General features: G+C 44.1%; 1 protein-coding gene across 2 annotated transcripts in view; it reads left to right on the forward strand.

Moving 5' to 3' along the window:
• The window catches only part of cadps2 (Ca++-dependent secretion activator 2), a 533,161-nt gene that overhangs the window by 265,515 nt on the left and 253,558 nt on the right, over positions 1–14,088 (forward strand). For both annotated transcript variants that reach the window (XM_069903385.1, XM_069903386.1), the window contains exon 8: positions 1,894–2,033. In XM_069903385.1, the coding sequence (XP_069759486.1) occupies positions 1,894–2,033 (140 nt within the window). The remainder of the gene's footprint in view (positions 1–1,893; positions 2,034–14,088) is intronic.

The raw sequence follows: 14,088 nt of genomic DNA on the forward strand, positions 1-14,088 counted from the left end.
CATCAACGAGTACACCAACTTAGTGACAGGCTAGTGCATTAGCAAGTGCATCAAGGATGATCAAATGCTACACAACCAGGGTGAACCAGAAACCTTTGTTAAATGGAGAGGTCTGTGCACTGCCTCACATCTCAAGATGCAGCCTTCAGGACAGGAGACTAGTGGTCACTCAGATCAGCCAGGGCTGAACTCTCCCATGGTATCTGGAAGGCAAAACATGGGTACGCACAGAGGAACCGTCATCAGGTATGAGCACCAGCAACAAGAGGCACATGTGGCAAGGCATCAAAGCAATTACAGATCAGAAGGCAACCTTGCAAGTCGATGACAACGACGCCACCCTTTCTGGATAGACTAAACATCTACACGTGGTTTGACGTGAACGTCAGGCTAACTCCAAAGAAAGCTCCATCTCAGCCTGAACAGCAGGCCCCTTGCATAGCCACAGCCAAAGTGAGAGGAATCCTAAGCAAGGTGAACTCTGGGACCAGACCACATACCGTAGCTGGTTGTGTACTGAAGGACTGTGCAGACCAACTGACAGAAGTGCTTACAGAGATTTTCAAAATGTCTTTGCAGCAGTCCATCATCCCCAAAGATTTCAAGACAGGCACCATCATCCTGGTACCAAAGAGGGTGACCTTAATAGGCCTCAATGATTACCGCCCAGTGGCTTTGACCACTGCACCATTATGAATTGTTTAGAGCATCTGGTAATGGAGCTCATCTCCCAGAGACACTGGGCCCATTTCAATACACCTAAAGATGGAGCCATTCTACCGGCAATGCTATAGTCATGTCACTTCATTCCATCCTGCCTCTCCTGGAGAATGACATCTCATAGGCCAGACTGCTGTTTATTGATTTCATCTCAGCGTTCAATACAGTCAGAGGCTGGAAGAGAAACTGTCCTTATTGGGACTCAACACCCCTCTCTGTAACTGGATTCTGGATTTCCTAACAGAAGGACCACAGTATGTCCACATTGGCAACAGAATGTCAAGTACCATCATGCTGAACACTGGCGCAGCTCAGGGATGTGTGCTCAGCCTACTCCTGTTCACGCTACTGACCCACCACTGCAATGCCAGTTTAAGATTCAACACAGTTATCAAATTTTCAGAAGAAGTCTGTTCAAAGCTCCTCTGAGTACACCCTTTTCTTAACAATAGAAGTGATTTCTGCCCCAGAGAACTGATTTTAAACATTCCAGAGCTATTGACACAGTTCCATTTCACTTTTCCACAAGCTCCTCTTTTAATAACACCCAACACCCAATCGATTGGTTTTTGGTATTAGTAAAGCAGCATCACTTATCACTTTGCTGCTTCCATGAACTTTCTACACCCCCTTCCATTAAATAAGTCTTCCTTACACTTCTGAGACATCCTTTAACAAGTGAACGGGTGTCATAAAAAGCTGCTGCATTGATAACAAGCAGGATGAAATCAGATTGGCTGTGGGAATACTAATAGCTGCTAAGATGCTAAGGATCTTTCTGCTGGTCCCATCAGGGAAGAAATAGGAGTATCAGAGCCAGCACCACCAGGCTGAGGAACAACTTCTTCCCTCAGGCAGCGAGAATGCTGAACGACCAAAGGAACAGCTCACACTAACTATCCAAGACTCTCATATTCATGAAACAATATTTATTTATTTGTATAGATGTATACTTATCCTGCATCTGTATTATTCTGGTTGTGTGTCTGTATGTTTTGCACTGAGGACCAGAGAACGCTGTTTCGTTGGTTTGTACTTGTACAATCAGATGACACTAAATTTGACTTGAGAAACTGACCTGATCAAAAAGGAATCTCCTTCACTGCAAAACATTTATGGAAGAGAAGGTGTCTTTTTTAATTCTGCTGATGTCTTTCTATTGCTGTCTTTTAGGTAATTCTTTACCCAACTCCCAACAGTCCAAAGACAACTGAATGGCACAAGATGGTCACTCCAAAAAGTAGCCAAGATTCCGATCTAAAAATAAAACTGGCAGTAAGGATGGATAAACCTCCAAACATGAAACACTGTGGGTAAGTCTGTAACATTAACACAACTTTTCACAGGATAGACTGTATTATTGGCTCTGCCAGAACTAATTTCGTGAAACCTGGGGATATTGGGGAGAGAAGTATGCAGAGTTCTTATTGTCAGTGGCTGATGTACCAAATTCTTTCTTACCATTCAGGATGTGTGTAATATGATGATCCAATGTGCCTGGTAGGAGACATTGTGTCTTTTTTTCATTAATATTGCCTGATGCTCATGGTGGAACCTGCGACACAGTCTCTATTCTCCACAGTGCATGCAGTATCCTGTTCTTCCAGAATTGGAGCAGGAAATGAAAGACCAAATTTGAATATATTGCATTGAATTACTTAGAATATTCACCACTACCAGAATAGTGGGTCGATGATTTCCAATGTTTTCTTTCTGAACAAAGACATTTTCTCTTCCATGCAGTCATCCACACATCAGCCAGGAAATAATGTTTATATTAATTTGTTTATATTAATTCATTTTTCAGAATGTGAGCATTGTTAGCAAAGGGGAGCATTTATTGTCCATTCCTAGTTGCCCTTGAGAAGGTGGTGGTGAGCCTTGTGAACCATTAGGGCACTCTGGTGATGGTGCTCCCACGGTGCTGTTGGATGGTAGATCAACCAAGTTACAGTAAAGAGAAAACAATACATTTGCGAGACATTCAACTTTGATGAATAGGCAGGGTGAGCAGAAGTGTGCAGGTGATGCTTGTGTCCTGCCACAGCTGTTGCAGCTTCGGGTATGCCGAGCCCATAGGTGCTGGATCCTGCTTCCGCGGGTTGCTAGCCCGTGGAAGCAATTACCGCGGAAGCCTGCAGTAAAACTATTCTTAAGCCTTTTATTTTGTTGCATGTAGTGTGCTTCAGTTTTTATCTGGGCTAATGAATACACACTGGGTGTTGCATGCAGCTAGAAAAATGACAGCATTGTCAACAATGTGCAGAGGTGAATCACTGCAAGGTTGCGATATGGTATTTGAAACTTAAATCGGGAAGGTAGGATGACAATTTCAATTATGGTCTTAAAGATGTCACTGAATATATACTGTATTATAATCAATAAAAGCCCTAATTAACCTGGCAATACTTTTTAGTTGTTTTGAATTCAGCCTTATAAATGTCAAAGATTTCAGATTTAATTGCAGATGATTGTGAATTAAGCAGTCCATTGTCTAGTCCATGAGGTGAGTCAATTGACACTTCACAGGTGGCTGGGAGCTATCTGCCTCCTCCCCATTTACAGCAAAGCTTGCTGCAAATTGGTTTGTTCGATCTGCCCCCGGTCTTTGTGCCCAACCACCTGAAAAAGGAACATGTGCTGTTGTTTACATTCCCTCAGAAATCTTGTATTGACCTAATTTGCAGTGGTCAAAAGCATAAGATTTTTGTCCTTGTGCTCTTGTTGGCTGTTGACTCTCATCCGAAACTTTTAGAACTGAAATGGCGACCCTTCCTCTGTTGTCCTGATTTCGTCAACGTCCCTCCACAGGCAGACATTAGCACTGGAGGATTTAAACAATGGGATCAACAAATACCTTCTTCGTCATCACCAGGGACTTCAATCAGGCTGGCATCAAAGTTCTCCAAAACTAACATGTCTCCTGCACCATCAGGAGTTCAAACATCAAGGATGGTATCTGTTCCATTCCGCACCCTCACTTTGGCAATTTGGACTCCCTGACTCTGCTTCCCTTTCCCGCACACTGACAAAAGCTGAAGAGCTAATTGATGTGAAGGGGGTGCAGAGGTGGTCTGGGCAAGCAGAAGAGAGGCTTTGTGACTGTCTAGAGTTGGTAGACTGGGCTATTTTCAAAAGTGGCAGACACAATTGAATATGCCACAGTATTAGTAAACTATCATGAAATGCGTGGATGATTATGTGCCTGCTTAGACTAAAAGTATGTATCCTCATCAGAAGCCATGGATGAATCAAGGGAATTGTAGCATTTTAAAACTTTATTTAAGATTTTATAAGATGAATAAAATATAAGATTACATTTTTAAAAAATTAAGAATAAGATAATGAAATTACAATACAGCATCAGTAATCTAAATAAACTATACCCCCCCAATAATTATTACACAACATTAATAACCCAACTCAAATTAGTCCAAACCCCCCCCTTCCCCCCCCCCAAAATAAAGAGTGATTATAGCATTTTAAATAATAAGTAAAAACACAGAAATGCTGCAGGAACTAACTCAATCGGTCTTTTCAGCATCTATAGGAGACAAAGACATACTGCCAAAGTTTCGGGCCTGAGCCCTTCTTCAAGGGAAAACCAGAAAAGACAGAAGCAGGATATATAAGAAAGTCTCAGAATTCAAACAATGGGGGAGGAATCCAAACCAACTAAAGGTGTTAATTGGATAAGAGACTTGGTAGAATATATCATGTCTGTGCGAGACAGGGAATGGAGAACCGAAGGGGAGCCAAAGGTGTGGGGAGAGAGGTTTAACGAAACCCAGAGGAGTCAATATTAATGCCATCCGGTTGGAGGGAGCCCAGTCGGAAGATGAGGTGTTGTTCCTCCAATTTTTGGGTTGTCTCAGTTTGACAGTACGTGAGACCATGGACAAGGGAATGGGATGAAAAATTGAAATGGGTGGCCACAGAGAGATATACACTATTACCGTGGGCAGTGCCAAGGTGCTCAACAAAGCAATATCCCAGTCTGTGTCCAGTCTCTCTGACATAGAGGAGACCATAGCGGGAGCAGTGGACGACCCTTGCAGATTCACAAGTAAAATGTTGCTTCACTTGGAAGGACTGTTTGGGGCCCCGAATGGTGGTGAGGGAAGAGGTGTGGGCACAATTGGAGCATCTCCTGCAATCACAGGGGTAGGTCCCAAGGGGACCATTGGTTGGGAGGGAGGAGTGGACAAGGGAATCATGGAGGGAACTGTCCCTGCAGCAAATGGAGAGAGGAAAAGAGGGGAATATGTGTCTGGTGCTGGGATCACGTAGAAGGTGGCAGAAATGGCAGAGGGGGCTGTGTTGGATGTGGAGGCTGGTGGGGTGATAGGTGAGGACAAGAGGAATCTTGTCCTTGTTGCGCGTGGGGGCAGAGGGAGCCAGGCAGATGTGCAGGTAATGGAGGATATGCGGGTGAGTGCCTAGTTGATGGTAGTGGAGAGAAAGCCACGTTGTTTGAAGGAGGGCATCTCTGCTAATCTGGCTTGGAAATCCTCATCCTGGGTACAGATGCGATGGAGACGGAGGAATCGGTAGAGTGGAATGGAACCCTAAAAGGCGACAAGGTGGAAAGAGGTGTAGTTGAGGTCGCTGTGGGAGGTGGTGGGTTTATAGAAGATGAGAGCTTGTCTCCTGAGGTGGAGGCAGTGAGATCGAGGAAAGGGAGGGTTTTGCTAGAGATGGACCAGGTGAATTTGAGGTCGGGGTGGAAGTTGCTAACAAAGTGAATGAAGTCAACGAACTCATCATGGGTACATGAGGCAGCAACAAAGTAGTTGCCGATTTAGTGGAGGAAGATTTTAAGGGGCTGCAGAGCTCATTGAAAGAACCAAAGACTTGTTGATCCAAACCAAGGCTTTTATTAACTAAAAGACTGGAGCATATCACATGTAGGTCGACCAGTCCAAAATGACCTGGTCTGGCTAGGAGCAATCCTTTAAGACCTGCCAGTAGACGTGGCTACGCTCTCAGCCAATCACAGTCACCCAACACTACAATCTGTACATTGGTGATAGAATCTGTACTATCACAGGGGCCTTGCTTGTATAAGCTTGTAGCATGGATTTCTCCGAGTAGCCAACAAAAAATAGCTGGGGCCCATGTGGATACCCATGATACCCCTTTAACATGGAGACGGTGCAATGAGTCAAAGCATTTTAAAAACCAGGTCTGTTGTGTTCAAATCAGGGAATTCAGAGACATACAAGGTGTAGTCTCCAGGAAACTGTTGCCAATACAAAAAGACAGTTCCAAACTAAGATAGTCTTGGATAGATGCTCAGCAGTTGTGACAGTGCTTTCACTCCATCATATCCTAACAGGCAAAACAAGGTAGTATTATTACCCACAAAACATCTTCTCCATAGAAGCTAAAATTCTGCTATGCTCCGTTTGAAAAGGAAAATGATGATAATACCTTCACAAGCCCTTATAGTCCCTGATGGCTCTGTGCACCTAGTCACTGAGGTTGCCGTGAAAATAAAAACCTTTGAACAGGTGAAACCTCAGAAAGCAACCATCCCAGATGGGGTACTCAGTCCTTGAAAACTGCATGGGCCAACTGGCTGACAGTTTCAACCTCTCACCGCTACGGTGCGAGGTCCCCACTGGCTTCAAACAAACATCCATCGTACCGGTGGCCAAGAAGTGCAAGGTGACCTGACAATGGCCCTTACGTCCAACACAATGAAGTGCTTTGAGAGGTTGGTTGTGGAGCAAATCAACTCCTGTCTCTGGAAGAACCTGGACCTGCTTCAAATAATTGTCCTCAATTCTGCTGCCTTTGTTTTCCTTGGCTCCATCTTTGACGACTCTGCCCAAAACTAACAATGCCTTTTGTTTTGAATTCCCCCCCCCCCCCCCCGCGTTCTTCCTCTTTGCTCCTTTAAGATGTAATTTAAAGGCTAATGTGTTTTTGAACTTGAAAGTCTTTTCAATGTGAAACTCTGTGTGATAATAGATTGCATAGTGGAACACAGCAGTTACTGCTGTGGAGACTTATATTGGATGCTGACCTCTACTGCTGCCTTTGTGGACATTGTACATTTTTTTTTCCTGTGTATGGCCTTGTTCCCCTCGGCTGACTCCTATTTCCATCCATATCTCAAAGACGGACAGGTAGATTACCTTGCCACTCTAAATGATCCTTCACTGTGCATTAATTTTTAAAAAAGAATGAGGAGAGTTTGTGGGCATGTGAGACAGAATGAGTTACAAATACTTGAGAGGGAATGAGATTGATGGAATTGCTGTCCTGGGAGTTGGCAGGTGATGGATGGATGGACCGGTAAGGTAAAATGAAATGAAATATATTTCATTCAGTAAAGCGCTGTAATATAAGTTTTTGTCTTTTTGAACTCAGTTGCTGTATCATTGGAATAGATCAGATTGGAAAATAAACAGAACAAGAACCTCTATTTTCTCTGAAACTCCAACCATTAGAAGCAATTGCACATGTGAACAGACATAAGCTCATGGATACTTTCAGCTCCCTCGCACTGACTCAGCAACTCCTCGTGTATAATTTCAGCAAAATCGATCTCTGTGCATATAGATAAAAGCTCTGAATTAACAAGAGCCAAGGCTGGTTTTTAACAGGCTCCCTCAGTGTGTATGTGGCCGTACAAGGGAAATGAATTTGTATCATCACTGCCTTTTGTAAACACAGCTTCCCTTCTAATGAATGATAGATAACTGACCGAATTAAAGATTGAACAGCTGTAATGGCATCAGTCTTTGTAAGACTGTAAAGGAGGATCCTGGTGATGTCTTTCCCAGTGGCGCTCAGCAGGGAGATTCCTTTTGAGTTGCCACAGCTAAATTTGTTTCCTTTCCTGATTATAGCCTGTCTGAGGCCCTTCCCTTCCAGATTGTTTTTGAATTTATGACTCATATTTCTGTCTGCCAAGTTGGAGACCATTTGAAGATCAAGCCTTCAAACCTGCTGCAAAGCTCCTGACTATATACGCCTGAAATAACGGATTACTTACAAGAGGCACCTTAAAGACTGGAGAGCTACAGCCAATATCGTGTCCATTAAAATCCTTCGAATCATTTGGCAGGATAAGCAGACCAACATCACTGCTCTCTCCCAGACCAACATCACCAGTACTGACCGCTCATGACACTCAAGTCAACTCCACTGGTCAGATCACATCACTTGCATGCTCAATGCTGGGCTTCCAACGCAGACACTCCATCCAAGTTTTGTCACAGTGGAGAGTGACTGGGTGAGCAGAGAGAAAGATTTAAATGCATTTTCAAGGCCTCCCTTAAAAGTTGCAGCATCCCCACTAACTCATGGGAATCCATGGCTCTTGTCCGTGGGAGAGAGCATTCAGGTTGACATTGAGAACCTTTATGAATGCACAGAAGCCCATGTTGATGGAGGATGGCTTGCACCAGATATCCATCAACTTGACCCCCAAATTCTTCCTGCCCTATCGATGGCAGAGCCAGCAGTACCCATATTGGCCTCACAACCGGAATGGAGGAACATAGAGGAGCAAGAGAAGATGATCTGGATTAAGCATGATTAGTCCATCTCATGATGAGTTAAATGGAAAGAATGACTTAACAAGAAGGTTTGTGGAATTGGTCAAAAAAAGAGAGGACAGTTTCAATGGCAAACATTTTCTAACAACGTTCCATCGGAATGCTTTCATCATTATTTAATAATTAATCTCGGAACTTAAAGCACATTTTATGAAAGTTTTTGATGTTTGTAGAATGACTGAAGCAGTTTCTTTCCTCGCTAGGCGCTGTCACACACTTAGGCTGGAAGAACTCAGCAGGTCTCACAGTGTCCATGGGTCTCGCTGTCACACACTTGCTGTGTTGAAACACTTAGGAGCACTTAAACGTGCCACCAAATTTTGGTCTCCTGTCCTAATCGACATCAAACATGTCAAACTTTGATGACGATCCAATGAAACACCTTGGGGGATTCTTCTATATTAAAACCAGACGACAAATGCATGTTGCAGTTGTTATATGTGAATACCACATGGAAACAGGTGGATGGAAGAGCATTTTGTGGCTGAGGCTACCTCTGGCACTTGCCCCAGCTGCTTCACTTCCGGCCAGACTGCTGCTGAGACACACTTCCAACAGCTACAACCAGGCTTGGCGTTATGGGGGGACATATGCTGGCCTTGCCCCCCCACCCCCCAAATGAGTTATTGTGCCACCCCAACCTACCCACAGCATTAAATGTCACTGGGGGGTTGTGGACCGCACCGGTTGACACCATCAGAGGGAGTGTCACCAAAATGAATCATGTAGTTTCGTCTCCACGCGCTATGAGCACGCACATTTGTCTGAAACGTTGGAGGGAGGGGGAAGTGTGACAGTGCAGCAGACGGAGGAGGTCCATGGCAGGTGTGGCACCTGTTTCTCCTCCCCACCCCCACGGAGTTCTCGAATGGCAATTTATCCCTCCCCCACCACCACCATGGTTACCCTAATGCTCCCCAATTAGATATCTTGTGACACAAACTCTGACTACACCGTATATCTTAGGCCTCCCATTCGCCAAGACACTGCTCATGTCCTCTTGAATACCTTCGCCTCTTGCTTGGTTCCCCTCGCCCCCTTACAACCTTTACCTTCTCTTCCTCTGATTGTTCCCCATGATTTTTCTCATCTACCCACTAGCAATAACATCTAAAGGTATGGTTTCACATGTAGGCTAACACCATGTTGCTCCACTCATCTACCCCCTCCCTCAGCTTCTGGATAGTGAGTGTGTATGTTGGGAGAAATTACATTTATCATACACTCCAAAAGCATTGCAAAGTACAGAAGGGGACCATGTGAGAAGCAGTTAATATTGATCATTGAACTCAAATCCAAATATCTCCCACAAATGCTGGTACTGGATGCAGAAATTACCACTACATATTGTGCACATCAAAGCCATTGTCTTCTGTTCCTACCACAAACTCTTTGCCAGGCACTGAATTCATAATTCTCAAGAGATTCCTTTAAATTTTAAATGTAGTCATACAGCACGGTAACGGCATTTCAGCCCATGGGCCCATGCCACCCAATTAACCTATATCCCCGGTCTGTTTTGGACAGTGGGAGAAAACTGGAGCCCCCAAGGAGAACGTACAAACTCCTTATAGACAGTGAACCCCAGACCCGATGACTGGCACTGTAAAGGCGTTGTCCTAACTGCTACGTTGATCATGCCGCCTTATTGTCATGTAATGGCACAGAACATATAATGTTACACAAAGTTCCTCTGCCTGTTGCAAGGCAGACAGAGTTGCCATTAGTGTCGCCCAGTGCTCCTTACAGTACAAGGAAAAGAGAAGCAAAAGAGAGTCTCTTCAGAGTCACTGATTTTCCTCCTGCTCTCCTGCAGCCTCTGTAGCTGCTCACCTCCCTGCTCAATCCATCGGCAACCCGAGCTCCAGATCCAAACCTCCGATTCGACCAGGAAGCCTTCAGCACCCAGGGCTCTTTGGAAGCCCTTCTTGTCCTCAACATCTCCTCGAATCCTGGCTCTAATACCTAGTTCCCATGAGCCAGTCTCCAGCAGCCTGCAGCCCTTGGAGGTCCTCAATCTCAAATTACCCACAGCCTGTGTGGATTTCTCAGCCGCTGAGCCCCTACTGGTCCACCGACGTGGTTAGCGTACTGTCAAGTCATCTCTTCCGCTTCTCCTTCTCAATGGGGGGGGGGGTGAGGGGCTATCTCCCCATTCCTGGTGCCCTGCTGTTTCCCAGCGTCTACAACCCCTCATGGCCACTGCTGGGCACAGGCACCGCCATATTGGACACAGACCTGTGATTGCAGGATTCTCCTTGGTAACTGGGATTGAACCAGGACTCTTGCAAAGTGCTTTCAATCACATTTCACTCCTTTGATGAAAGAGATTATTTCCAATCCAAAAACATTGACCGACCCTTCAATGTTGTGCAGATGACCTGGGATTGAACTGTTCATTTGTTGTATCAAGACTCCATCGTTCTAAATCACATCATGGTTCTACCACAATACATATTTTATCTAAATTTCTGTTGTATTTATCATCACCATGTGCTCCCTGGCCTCTGTTGGCTCCTAGAGAAGAAGTGCCTTGATTGATGTCCATGCTTGTAATTCCCTGCTTAGCTTCATTTGTCCCACCAATACACTGCACCCCTGCTCTATGCAATTTCCACCTTGAAGCTTTGTGCCTCTGTTCCATCTATAGCTCCCACCTGCCTTGACTTCAGATTTTGTTTGCCGATTCCTGATGATATAACATGGGATGTGCTGCTGTCAGGTATGTTTCACATTGAGAGAACATTCAGAGTGCCATAACTGGATGATTTGTACCTGCTGCTCCCCTCCAGAACCAATAACTCTGTTGTGAAATGCGTGACTTTGAATCTGAAAAACTGTTTTAAATCTGACTTGGATAGTGTAAGGACTGAAGAAAGGAAATATCATAAATATAAATGTAGTAGTGCCTTTAATCCTTTGGACACCATGTCCCTGTGTTCACAGACTACCAACAAGTGCATGTACTCCATGCTCCAGTTTTCAGGGACTACCAACCAGTCCATATATTCTGTGTCCCAGTTTTTCAGTACTGGTTTTATACTCAATCGCCTTTCAATAAGACAACTCACCACCACCTTCTCAGGGAATTATGGATAGGTAATTGTATTTTGTGGAAAGGGTTTGTTTTTGGGTACAACTGGCAAGCAAGTCCGGACACAGTGCGGTGCAACAATACACGTGCTTTATTAAAGTAGTACACAGTAAACAGGGCTCTGGGGCAGTCCCAGAGCAAACAGTTAATGTGTGGCAACACCTACACATAGGTTAAGCTAAATAATCAGCTTCACACACACACACACACACACACACACACACACACACACACACACACACACACACACACACACACACACACACACGTTAAGGTTACTGCCTGGGAGTAGCAACCCCTGGGCAGGGGGTTCTGACTCCTGATGAAGTGCCCTAACTGGCTACCTACAGGGAAGAAACAGCCTCTAACCCCAAGTAAACAGAGGACTGTGACTACATTGCCGGAATCTACTGGTTGTCAGTGATACCCTGGTCAGCCTAAGGGTTGCTAGCCCCCTACCTGTGTTCCCCTCCAGATGGCGTCCACCGTGGCAACCACGAGCTGGAACAAGTTCAGGACCTGACCATATGGCAAAGAGAATGAACAATAGTGTGCTCGGGTTTAAATATCCCACTCTGCTGAGCAGGGGCTGTGATGTACAGGGCCAACCAATCACAGTGTGTGCTCTGACTGGTGGGCAGGCACACACCTGACTGGCAGGCTGGAGAGGCTGGGCGGTGCCTAAGGGGTGATGGAATGTTCTGTGTGGCTTCTGATATCAGAGGTATGGTTACCTTGCCAATGTAACAGTAATAAATACTGGCTTTACCAATAATCTCCAGAATATGAACCATGAAGAAATTTTTTTAATAATAACAATGTTTTTTTTAAAATTTCATGCCTTTTTTTGTTTCTTTGGTTAACCACAGATGTACCCATCATCTCATGGAACCCTAAGTTCCAGTGGAATGAATATTTACAGAGGTTTATTAAATATTTTTAAAATATCTTCCATTGCTACTACTCCCATAACTTTCAATAATTTTCATCAACCAACCTTCATAAACTATGCAATTGAGTTTTTTGAAGTTTGGAATTTTTGTTTCAGCATTATTGACTCCTAATGTAAATTTCTACCACATTACAATCACTCTTTCCCATTAAACTTTTTCTGTGCAATTATTTATTAATCCTATTACCTCATAAATGTCCAGATTTTAAATAGCCTGATCTTCTGAGCGAAGGTCCTTTATCACTGACATCCTCAGGTAACATTTAGTATCCAGTCCCACCACCATTTCCATTCTGCCTGTCCTTCCAAGGTACCCCATTCTATTTCAAGCCTGGGTCACCTTGCAACTCGACAATGGATTTTTATTTGAATCTATTTGTGCCGCAAATTCATCGAACATTATACAAATGATTTTTTTTTGTGCAAAGAATTTAACTTTTTTTGAACTATTTCTCTCCTTTTCTGTTGCATTATTTGTTGACTTTGCCTGCATTCATTTCCACATTACAACAGTCTGCTGCAACCTTGTTCTCTCTCTCTCGAACTTTCTGACCTGCTGACCAACCATTTGCATCCCTTCCCCGTCACCTGATCCCCAAAGTGGGCAAGTTATCCATTTACCTGAGGAATTCTTTGCCACAGATGGCTGTGGAGGCCAAGTCATTGGGTATATTTAAAACAGATAGGTTGATTGGTTCTTCATGAGCAAGGGCATCAAAGGTTGTGGACAAAAGCATGAGAATTTAAATTATAAATTTAAATTTAGACATACATACAGCATGGTAAGAGATCATTTTGTCCCATGAGTCCGCGCCGCCCAATTAACCTACACCCCCAGTACATTTCGAACAGCGGGAGAAAACCCATGCAGACCTGGGAGAACATGCACTCCTTACAGACATCATGGGATTTGAATCCTGGTCCTGACCACTGTCACTGTAAAGGTGTTGCGCTAACTGCTACACCACCTGTGCCACCCTGTTGATTGGATTGAGAGGGAAAAACTACCAGTCATAATTCAAATAGTGGAGCAGTTTGATGGGCCGAATAGCCTAATTCTGCTTCTATGTCTTATGATCTTTGGGATTCACACTTGCAACTGCAGCTTGAAAGTCTAATCTATTGACCTCCACCATATTGCTTTTAATGTCATCCAACTGAAGAAACCCCTGAACTATGGTGCTTCAAAGCACTCAGCCAATCCCTTCTACATTGTTCAGAAAATCTAAAGCCTGAGATTCTTCCATCAATGCAGTCTAAACCCAATACAAATCTGATTCATGGTCATGCCCTTCCATAAACCAAGGGCTGTTATTGCCTCCTGAAACAAAGTATCATGGTAATCTCCCTCCCTGGATGATCACAACACTTGTAGCTCGGAATCCAGGTCATTAATTATATTTGTGAATGCATATTAGTCAAGGTTAGATCTAACCTTGGTATTTTAACTGCCTTTAATCAATCATTCTCAATCTCTCTGCTTAACACCTTGTCTCTTTCTTTGCCCTGATAACTGGTGACTTCTGTAAGGTCACCACTGATTCACCTATGCTCCAAGGCAAAAGATCCAAATCTCTCCAGCCTCTCTATATAACTCAAGCCCTCCAATCCCAATAACATCCTTGTGAATCACTTTTTGCATTCTTTCTAGTTTAATGATATTCTTCCTGTAGCCAGACAAACTGAACTGCAGACAATAATTACCACAAGGCCCTACCAACATCTTGTACAGATGTCACATGACATCTCAA

The sequence above is a fragment of the Narcine bancroftii genome, chromosome 11 (assembly GCF_036971445.1).
Source record: "Narcine bancroftii isolate sNarBan1 chromosome 11, sNarBan1.hap1, whole genome shotgun sequence".
In the NCBI taxonomy this organism is placed as follows: Eukaryota; Metazoa; Chordata; class Chondrichthyes; order Torpediniformes; family Narcinidae; genus Narcine; species Narcine bancroftii.